Genomic DNA, 10,785 nt, shown 5'->3' on the forward strand with positions numbered 1-10,785 from the left:
CATCTGGTCACATCAAAGGACCCACGAGAACAAGACCCAGGGTAACTGCCTAGTCTGGCCAAGTCCCACCCTCCTGCCTGCTTTCTCCTGCTGGAGGACCCGGCCATTTCTCCCAAGCAATCCACGAGGGTGGATGTTGGAAACATAGAGTCCACTCAAGAGACCCCACATTAGGGTGGTCATTTCTTTACAAATGCCCCTCAGGACTCCAGCCCTCCCCAACAGCAGCAAGGCCCAGGGCCCTAACAATGCCAAGCTCTGTTTGTCCCTTCCAGGATTGTTCTAGATTGTCCTAATTCAGTCCCCCCTGGAGACTGACTTCATTTGGGTTCTACTGTGTTTCTTTCAGAAACTAGCTCAGCTTGGGACAAGTCAGATTGCTTCTCTGGGCCTCAGTTTCCAGATCTGCTAAATGGATGCATTGAACTAGACGGTCTTGAGTGCCTCAGACTCTGGATGCTGCTGAGGATGCTCGCGGTGGCCTCCTTGCATTTTGTAGGAGGGCCATTGGATGATCTCTGACCCCTGAGGTCACTCCCAAGCCTATGACACAAAAAGGTCTACATTCTCTCTGTCTGAGAGCCCAGAGTGTAGAAGTCTTAGTCTACATAAATCAGACTCAGAGATTTTGGCCCTTTACCCAAAGCCTGGGTCTAATGTGATTATATTAAGGCATGGGTACTACTGGATGCTTTCTGCAGTCCTGAAAAAAAGGCATTTTACATTTTTCAGGAAATCCGTGGCTCACAAACCTGGCTGGGCATCAGAATCAGAGGGCAGGGTGGGGAAAGGGGGCTTATTAATATTACAAATTCCTGAACTGGCCTCTCCAAGGGTGGGGATGGGCAGTCTGTATTTTAAGTCAGCTCGCTACGGGATTCAGACCTGCATTTGGTCTACTCTAAGGGGAGCCGTGAGGATTCCTCTGAAGCCCAAGATCCTAGTGACCCCTGTCCAGCCCCTCCCTGGGTCATTGTCTTTCTGTGCTTTTGTTTTCTATCTTGCTGAAAAAATGAGAGTTCCTAGAACCAAAATAATTAATGATAATAATATTAATAATAATGGTGGCTCACATTTCACATAGGGAGAGCTGGTTTCAGGTACTTCTGTCAGTTCTGTCATGATTACAAGACTATGCATTTCACCCTAACTCTGGAATATTCCATGACCTCAATACCATCCTTACAATTCCAAGGTTCTAAGATTCAACAATTTTAAGATTCCCCCAGTTTCTGTAATTCTATGTGTTAAGAGTACAAGTGGCAAATATGAGGCCATATCTGGACTTCACATGTTTCATGCGGCCTGCATGATGTTTTACATTTGAATTAGATGCCAATAATTAAAAATGAGGCATTTTCACATAAAAATGCAGATTTCTAGATTCTCTTGAAAAATCAGAAGGTGTGGCAACGAGTCCCACTTACTCATACAGCAACCACCAGGAAAGCTGTGTTTAGGGAGCCCTCTGTAGATGGGACAAGGTATGCTATTACCACAGTCTCCACCACTCCCTATTGTCTCCCTGACCCAGAAGCAAGGGTCATTTAGCATCTATACCCAGCTCAGCCTCCTCGTTTATGTACTTGTCTGGCCTCTGTAGGGATCTGAGTTTGAGACTCTGGTCTAAGCTCATTTGATTCTATAATCATCTTAGCCCTATATTTCTGTGTCTGAGATACTATGATTCTCAAATTCCATTCCTCTGCATTTGAAGAATTAGGCATGCCTAAAATCCATTGTGTCCAAGCTGTGATACCATCTAGTCATCTGGAAATTCTGCCTTGACTCCCAGGTAGCTGAGCCCTGTCACAGAGACCCCTCCTCTGGAAATGAGGCAGGCAGAGATGCCTCTTCCGAGAGGGTCGCTGGGAGTTGGGGAAGTAAAGGAAGTGAGGCAGGAAGTCCCCCAGGTGCATCTCCTCTGCTCCCTCCCGTCCCCACCTCCAGTGTGGTCCCGGAACAGCAAGCCTGTGCACACCACCATCCTGAATCCCCACATCCACCTGATGGGCGACGAGTCAGCCTGCATCGCCTACATCCGCATCACGCAGTACCTGGACGCGGGCGGCATCCCCCGCACGGCCCAGTCAGAGGAGACCCGCGTCTGGCACCGCAGGGACGGCAAATGGCAGATCGTCCACTTCCACAGATCTGGGGCACCCTCCGTCTTGCCCCAGTAAGCGCCCCTCCTTCCTGCCGTCCTCTGTTCAGGACAATCTAAAGGAATGGCGTGGTGTCGGTCTGGAGAGGGTGCATGTTTGGGAACCTGGATGCTGGAAGGGAGTGGGGTTGGGGGCAGGACCGTAGGGAGGGGACCTGGCCTGCAGGTCGCAGGGGAATAGCTGGGCAGGACCCGCAGGAGGCAGCTTGAATCCGGCTAAGGAGGTGGGGCAGGTGATTGTGGGGCGGGGGCGGGGGGCACTATGGCACCCTCGGAAGCACCCGTGTTACCCACTGCATGTACTGTGTCTTACAGTTGAAGGAGCAGGCTAGAGAGATCCACTCTTCATCCATGGAATGTGGCTGCTGGTTCTCTCACTTGGATTTTGCTGGAATTCCCCCCATCACGTCACCCCGTCATTGTCACCTTCTTTCATACCTACGTCGAGAAAACCTGTCTGTTGGCAAAAGCCATCACGACTTCAGAGCAAACGGCCGCCTCTCCCTGCCCCCACGTGCCACTCTGGCTCTCTGTCCCCTGCCAGGGCGGGGCTTCCTCAGGCCTGGGTGCCCTGGGTGCTGGCCCCGAGGACACCCCCACCCGGCTATCATTGGCCTGGTCCTGCCTTGGCCGTAAGCCAGAATGCCCAGCAGTGCGTTCACCCAGGGGCTGGGGAGAAGGAGGGGCAGAGTCAGGAGGAATGTGGCATCGCCTGTCCCTCTCGCTCCTCTTCGGGGGCCCCCTGGGGAAGGGCAAGTGGATCCCCAATCCCCTGAGCCAGCCTCCCCTGCAGGAGAGGGTGAGAGAGGAGCAGATGCGAGGAGCCCCCTGCCTCGAACTGCCTCCCTGACTCTTCTCCCGGGCCCGTCCTGCCCTCCTGGTCCCTGACTCCCCCTTCTCCCTCGGCGTGGGGAGCGGGGTCCTCTCAGGGTGCCCCCACTTCCTTCCTTCTGCCTTCTGCTGATGTTTACCTCCAACATTAACCGCCCATTCCGCCCTTCCATCAGGCCCGGAGAATTCCAGCTTCGTCAGATCTAAGGGAGAGAATCTGATTGCTTTTTGGGGGCAAAAGAAAGCAACATTTAGGTATCACTTCTACTTGGACCGCATGCCTTTTTATAGCCAAACTTCTGTGTGTTTCGTAAATGGATTTCGCATTAATGGATATTTCTGTAATAACTCCACCTCTCCAATTATTGTGAGGAGGATTGGGTTGGACTGGGAAGAGAGGTGGGAAGAGGGATGAAGGGTAGTTTTTTTCTGTTCTAGGTCTTTTTTTTTTCTTCTTTTTTTCATGTCATCTCTGAGATGGACTTTGTCACCTGTGGTTATCTGGGGCCGAGGTGGACTCAGCCCCGGGGGAAGGGCCTCTCTGACATTTTGGTCCCAAGGATCCTTTCAGGACTGTAGACGCATCAGATGTTAGTGCTGATAAGAAACAGCAAATCAGGGCAGAGAGAGTGGGGAGGTTGTTGGGATGGAAATATGTGGACTTCTCTTTGCTTGCCTCCCAAACTGGGGTCCTTACGACCATGCTTCCCAGGATTTCATCTGACCCCATCTGTGTGCCACCGCAGTGTCCCCCACCCATCTCTGGGGGGTTCACAGCGTTTGTCTTCATTGCCTCGCCCCTCGGCATCTGCTGGTCCAAGCAGAGCACTGGAATTCCTGCTCTCCACACCTCGTCCTGCATCCTGGGTTCGCATCTCTCTCTCTCTTTCTTTTCCTTTCTCTGTCCCTCTTCTCCTGGGATTGACTCAGATGTGGAATGCCTCAGCACATCCACCAGGACCTACTGTCTGCACTGTTTTCTTTGCATGACTTTATATGCAGTAAGTATGTTGAAAAAAAAAAAAGAAAAGAAGAAAAAACACTCAGCAAAACCAATCTACATGTTTTGGACAAAAAAAAAACCAATAGAGGTTGTATTCTCAGTGTCCGACTCGGAATTATGTTGCTGCCTCTCTGTGCTTTTGGCCTCTGTGTGGCCGTGTTTTGCCAGCATGAGATACTGTCCCCTCTGGAGGATTTTAGGGGAGGAAAAGCCACATCCCCAGGGATTTGGAGGAGCCTCTGGTTCCCCCGAACCTCTGCGAGTCCTGGGTGTTGGGTGGAGCAGGGCTGATGGGGATGTTTGATCCAGGACTTTCTGAGTTTTCCCTGATCATGAGCTGTCTGCTGGGCCCTTTTCTCAGCTGCTGCTGCCCCCGGAACAGGTGAGGCAGGCCGGGCGGGGGCTGCAGGCCAGGAACGAGGCTGCCCAGGCCTCCTGGTCTCCAAACTGGTCGATCACTGGCCTCTATCCTTGGCAGAGACCCTGCTGCCGAGGCCCTGGGCGGGGACACTTGGTCTGGCCCAGGCCCAGAGGGCTTCCCAGTAAGGCCCAGTGATCCCAGCATCCCAGCAGCAAAACCACCTGCCTCCCTTGTGAGCTGCCAGGTCCCCTAACCACCCCTGAGCCAAAGGTGAAAGTGTGTCCTTCACCAGGGGATGCTGCAAATACCAAGGCAAAGTCCGTCCCATCTTTAGCCTCAGTTTCCCCATCAGTTAAAGGGGTTAAACTTTCCTGCCCAGCCTATGTTGCAGGACCGATGGGGAATCAAGCAGGATGTTGAGGTGAAGCCATATGCACCTGTGAGAACTGACAGAGTTAGTCACCGGCTGGACTCCTGTTCCATTCTGGGCCTGGCCAGTCCCCACCCCCACCCCGGCCCCGCCTGCCCCTTATTCCTCTCTTTGGTGCCTGTCAACTGCTTATCAGCAGTGGGCTGCAGGGGAAAGAGCCTGGTTTGGGGGTTATTAGGATTGCATTCCCAGCTCTAACCAGACTTGCTGTGTGACCTCGGGGAAGTCTCTTCCCCACTCTGGCCCTTGGTTTCTCCGCCAGAGGAAACTGAGGTGAGGGACACCAAGGTCCTGCTTTTCATGGGCTGACACACCTCCCGTCCACTGTGTCCCTCTCTAAGTGCCAGAGAAGGGGAGGTAGGTCCCTACCCCAAGCTGAGATGGCCCCACTGTGAAGGCCACGCTTGTGGGTGGGCAGCCAGCTGGTGTGGACCCCAGGGCACCGGCGTGATTCTGAGACAGCAGGCCGGGGAGACTGGCAGAAACCACCACCCAGAGCCCGCCCCACCAGACAGCCAGACTCTGTGCTCCTCCAAAACATCCCGTAGATGCAAAAAATCCCCACCTAAGACAAGACCTCAGCTCCAGCATGCAAATGCGTTTACAGGAAAGTCTGCTCCCGGAGTTGTGCCCACCGTGGCACTAGTCCTCACCCACGGCCTCCTGTCTTCCGTCAAGGGGAGACCCTTTGGGGGGATGTGTTTGCCAGACTCCCCGTGCTGGTTTCTTTGTTACTAACTGTTTGGGGGTTTGTTTCAGTTCTTTTTTTTTTTTTTTTTTTTAACATATGGCTGTGAACTTGAATGACCACTGCTCAAATTTTCTGCTATGGGGCGGGGAGGGAGGGAAGAAGGGGTGTCTGTTTTATTCTTGGTGTTTTCAGTGCAATAAATAGCTACAAACTTCTGTGCACTCGCTGTGTGCCTGTCTCGGTCAAGTGCGCACGCTGGGAGGTTAGGCTGGTTTCTTTCCTGTTCCAGAGCTCCCCACAGTGCAACAGAAAAGCCCAGGTCTTCACTCGGATTGGACCAAGTTGGTCACATGCTCAAGGCTGAGCCAGTCACTGTGGGATTAGGCCTGGACCATGTGCCCCAGCTGTGGAGCCAGGGATGGGGCTGGCTTCCTCTCAGGCATATGGGTGCCCTTAACAAGAGCGAGGGGTGGACATGGGTTGCCACAAATAGCCAACAGCAAAGTCTCGGTCAGGGGCCTGGGGCAAAGCTCTTCTCCAGGTTTCCTTGTATAATGAGGAGGCTGTTCCAGAAGAAGTCCCTCCCCACCCATTCTCTTCTCTACACCCAACCTCACAGACGAGCCCCCAGGCCTCAGAGCCCCAGGAATCTGGTTTGGAGAACGGGGCAAGGGGAGGCAGGGTCTCTTCACCCCCAGACTATCTGTGGACCTAGTGCCTGGGGCGGTGGCCTTGGGGCTATACAGAGGGATGGCAGGAGAGGCTCCACTGGCCCAAGGGAGGCCTCCAGGGCATTAGAGGCCAGTTTGGTTCTCTGAGCCCAAGCTGCTCAGGCTGAGCCAGGGTGGTGAGGTAGAGGCTTTGGTCTTCCTTGGGCCACAACACAGTGCCCAACTGTCTGCCAGCATAGGTCTTTCATTGCTAGACCCAGGACAGGCCTGGGCAAACCAGACAAGTCGGTAACTCTAAGCCACGCCCCCACGTAAGCAGCCTGGATTCCACAAGGCCAAGGGGCTGTGCCTTCTGGGGCCCACAGTCTCCTCTAGACCATGCTCAGGGCGTCCAGGACTCCAGAATTCCTGCACCAGCCACTCCCTGAGTCTATGCTCGCTGTTGGTGTGCATGGTGACCAGGAGGGATGCACCCCTTGCACACACATGAGGACCATCACGGTGAGAGCAGAGGCCAAGGCTGAAAAGAGCCAGGAGGTGGGTTGCAGAGGGACCTGGGGACTTCCATTTGCGCTCTTGCCCTGGAGCCTGCCGACGTGAGCACCACGACTTCTCCCAGCTCCGCATTCACGCGGCGCCCTGGGATCTCCCACCTGAGGAGTTGGAGGATTTGCGGGTTTGGGTTGCCATTTCAGACACTCGCCAGCAGGTGGCAGCACAGGAGCAGGTTACAGGAGGTCCTGGGCCGTGAGCAGCAACTAGGCTCCGGCAGCTCCCTGTTGACCTCAAGCGGTATCCTTTAACTCTCGGAAAATACCAACTCCACCCAAAACACTATTATGTCCCAAGAGCAGGACCCTTTATAGTTCGCCAAGTGCTTTCACAACACCACTTGTCCCAGTTACAGCAGCCCTATTTTGAAGATGAAGGCGATGAGACTCAGAGGCAAAGAGGCTTCTTGCAAGCCCGAGCCAGGACTGCAGAGCTCTGCTCCTTCCGGGGCCTCATGTGCCCTGGTCTGTGTCTCCCCATCTCTGACAGCCAGCAAAGAGTGACTGGGATTCTCAGGAACACCCCCTTTCTTTGACCCTCTGTCCCTTCCAGCTACTGCCCCAGTTGTCTACACCTGCAGTCTCCACCTCCTAACTGCCCATTTAACCCAAAACCTGCGGCAGAGGGCTGGCTCCCCCTCATTCTCTTGCTCAGCACATAGCAATGCCTTCTCACCCTTCAAGACGCAGCTCCGGTATCTCCTCCTTCGAGAAGCCTCCCCTCTCTCCCAGCACACACTGGGGTGGGTCCTCTAGGAGTCTCTACAACCCCCTCCACCCACCTCGCCATAGCTCTCTGGGTTGAAGTCACCCAAGCAAGCGTCTGCAAAACTGTGCCCTCCTGGAAGGGGGACCAGCGTCTCGCTACGCTCACCGTGCACACAGCAAGAATCACCATTCTTGCAGAGAGTAGACCCCGGCCAATGTGCTGCTGGAACGCAGGAGGAGTGGACGCTGCAGGGGCTTGAGCATTCCACCCCCTCTGCAATAACCACGGCTAACACTAGACACCAAGTGCCAGGCACTCCGACCTCCCTTACACATGCTCTCTGATCCTCAGTTCCCCTGTCTACTGGGCACTGCTCCTCCCTTCCTTCCCCGAACAAGGAGACTGCAGTGCGGAAGAGTGAAGGAACCTGCCCAAGATGGCCTGGGGCGGGCGGGAGGGAGGTGAGATTCAGAATTTTAGCCGCTCCGAACATCGGCTGGGGCGAGCTGCGGCAGGCTGGGCTCTGAGGAGGGTCCAGAGATGAGCCAGACTTGTCTCCCGTCCCCAGGAATGCCCTATGCCACCCCAGAGAGTGAGAGGCATGCAGAGAACTGGAACTCAGGACAGTCTGGGACGGGGGCTGGACCTGGAGGTACAGACTGGTGGGAGCCAGAGAACGAGCAGGAGCGTGGCAGTGGCTGGGGCCTCTGCGGAGGCCCCAGCAGGTGCTCACAGGCTGAGATGCGGGGAAAGAGTGCAGGCATGAGCAGAGGCTGGGGGCCTAGAACAGTGGGTCAGGTAGGGGTTGGGGAGAAGGGTCTAGGGAGGGGGCTGTGGGGGACCAGAAGTGTCAGAGGGCCGACTGTGCCTCGAATCTACCATGCTGTGGGTGTGCCTTCCAGGACATGGGCGGGCCCCCAGCAATGGAATGGCCTTCCCCAGACTAGGGTTGTAGTAAATCTTTTAGGAAACATCCTCCAGCAGGTGCTAGGAGTATTTGCACAGGGCAAGGCAGGGCAGATCCAGTCCTGTGGGAATGGCCCCCTTTCCTGTCCTTCCTCCCGAGGTGAGCCCCACCCTTCCTTCTCCACCTGGGCCTGCCAAGGTCTCAGAAGCCACTTCCCTCTGGGAAGCCTGGCTCTGCCATCCCTTCCTGGGCGCCAGGCCACACCTGGGGGTGGATGGAGCTAGCTAGCAGTGAACTATCCCTTCTCCCGAGAAAAAGGTAGGGGTTATCATCACTGCCTCTCAGTGTGACCTTGGATGAGTTGCTTTCCCTCTATGGACCTCAGTTTCCTATTACAGCGATGGGGTTGAACCTGTGGTCCCCAAATATGAGAACAGGGCTGGCTGCTGCAGAATCACCCAGGGAGTCTGCTAAAAATACAGATGTTTCAAGCCCCACCCGCAGAGGACAGGATATGTTAGGCCTCCTGGGCAGGGCTCCAGGCAGCTGTAGTTTTAGTAAGCACCCAGTCTGGGAATCCTGCACCCCCTTCTCCAGTTCTCACAGTCACACTGGGAGCTGGAAGATCCAGTTATTGGCAAGCCCCACCCCAGGCTTCCCGCTTCCCCATCCCGCTCCCCTGACTCAGCTAGATCAATATTTACCATCGGCCCCTCCCCTGCCTCTGACTCCTGCCACCCCAAGCCCCGAAGCTCTCTGAGACCCTGACCCTGAGGCAGCAGAGTCAAGGTCAAAGCAAGGCTCCTAATCATTGTCTCCATCCTGCAAGAGGGGCCAATCCCTGAATCCAGCTCCAAAGGAGATGCTGCTCCCCCCTGTAGCTCTCCTCGGCATGGTCCCTAGCAAATGGTTGAACTGGGCTGGTGGGGGCACAGAGCCCCGCTCTGCCCACAGCTCTCCCCTGAAGCACCTCTGTGGGGTGCACTGTTCCTGTCCAACCTATTCATTTTACAGACAGGGACACTGAGGCCCCAGCCTCCACGGCACCTTGCCATGGAACAGGAAGGTGCCGGCAAGCCCTGGGCCTCCGTCTTAGCTGGTCTTTGGCTCCAAGCACACTGACCCCACCCTCCTTCTCCCTGGGCTGGTTGGAGGCAGGAGCTGGGCCTCAGTTTCTTTATCTGTACAAGGGACAGCAGGCTCATGAGAACCATCCCACCTCCAGAGTTTCTACCTGCTACGTTTTGCACTAAGCACTCGGGTCATTTTTTTTTAAATGTGCATGGAGCATCTATATTATCTCATTTAATCCCCTTCCAGGGGAAAACTGTTCTCCCCATTTTACATCTGAGGACACTGGGGTTCAGAGAGCTGAAGTAGGAGATTCAGCCGGGTTGCACAACCAGTGAAGGGTGGGGCCGGGACTGGGCTCTGACCAGTGGAGGTCCAAGTCTGCCTTGGCTCCTACCAGCTACAATTCTCGAAAGGACGCGGCTCACAGATGCTGTGGACTTTAGCAGGAAAAGGCTTTCTTTCCCCAAAACAAAAAGTGATCCTGGATGAGGGTGCTGGGAGGGGGCCTCCGTGTGGCGGGGGGAGGGGGGATTGAGGGAAGCTTGCAGTGGGGCAGGCTGCTGCTCTGTCCTGAGGGAGAAGGTCAGGCAGCAGGAAGTCAGGCTGAGACGGAGCCGGGGGGTGTGGGCCAAGGATCTGTGGGGCGGGCAGGCGGCCCTGGACGCCCTTCCAGGGCAGGACCAGCGTCAGCGATGCCTCAGGCCCCAGAGGGAGTGGCCTAGTGCTCAAGGAGCCAAACTTTCCATGAGCCACCAGCAAAAAATGAGTCTGGAGGAGAGGGTCCACCACAGACCCCAGAGACTCAGCAACCCAGGGTCACATGGAATTCGGAGGGGCCGCGACTGTCTTAACTCTTCCATGTCTGTCCCCAGAGCCACAGACAAACAGCTTTCAGTTTGATGCTGCATCGTATAAAGCTGTGAACTGACACTGTGGGTCGTCACGGCCCCACAGCCAGGGAGGGGCAGAGCTGGGAGTGAACCGGGGTCTGCGTGGCTGAGCATGCCCCGCCTCCCTCATTATGCCTGCTGCCTTGCCGCCCCAAGTGCTCTGGTGTCCAGGGAGCATGATAGAAGCAACTCAACAGCACAGAAATGAAATGGATTGTCTCAGAAGACCGTGAGCGCCCCGTGCAGGCTGTGCTGGGCTGTCGGGGCTCGCCAGACGTGGGGCTGAACCAGGCTCCCTGAAGACTCTGGGAGTCCGCACCTGGTGGGCAGGGGGCAAGGCTTGTGGAGGACAGAACTTAAAGGACAGACAGGATTCCCATGGGCGGATGGGGAAGATGCAGGATCAGGTTGCCTGGGCCTGCTCAGGGTACCACGCAGGGATGAACTCAGCTGTGGCAGTGCAGGGGAACACAGGAGGTAGGGCCTACTGAGGACCAACATCA

At 55.5% G+C, this 10,785-nt stretch overlaps 1 protein-coding gene across 2 annotated transcripts in view; it reads left to right on the plus strand.

The window, feature by feature from the left end:
• The window catches only part of CAMK2A (calcium/calmodulin dependent protein kinase II alpha), a 61,933-nt gene extending 56,232 nt beyond the window's left edge, over positions 1–5,701 (plus strand). For both annotated transcript variants that reach the window (XM_005599297.4, XM_005599299.4), the window contains 2 exons: positions 1,951–2,179; positions 2,480–5,701. In XM_005599297.4, the coding sequence (XP_005599354.1) occupies positions 1,951–2,179; positions 2,480–2,483 (233 nt within the window). In that variant the 3' untranslated portion in view covers positions 2,484–5,701. The remainder of the gene's footprint in view (positions 1–1,950; positions 2,180–2,479) is intronic.
• The last annotated feature ends 5,084 nt before the right edge of the window (positions 5,702–10,785 follow it).

The sequence above is a fragment of the Equus caballus genome, chromosome 14 (genome assembly GCF_041296265.1).
Source record: "Equus caballus isolate H_3958 breed thoroughbred chromosome 14, TB-T2T, whole genome shotgun sequence".
In the NCBI taxonomy this organism is placed as follows: domain Eukaryota; kingdom Metazoa; phylum Chordata; class Mammalia; order Perissodactyla; family Equidae; genus Equus; species Equus caballus.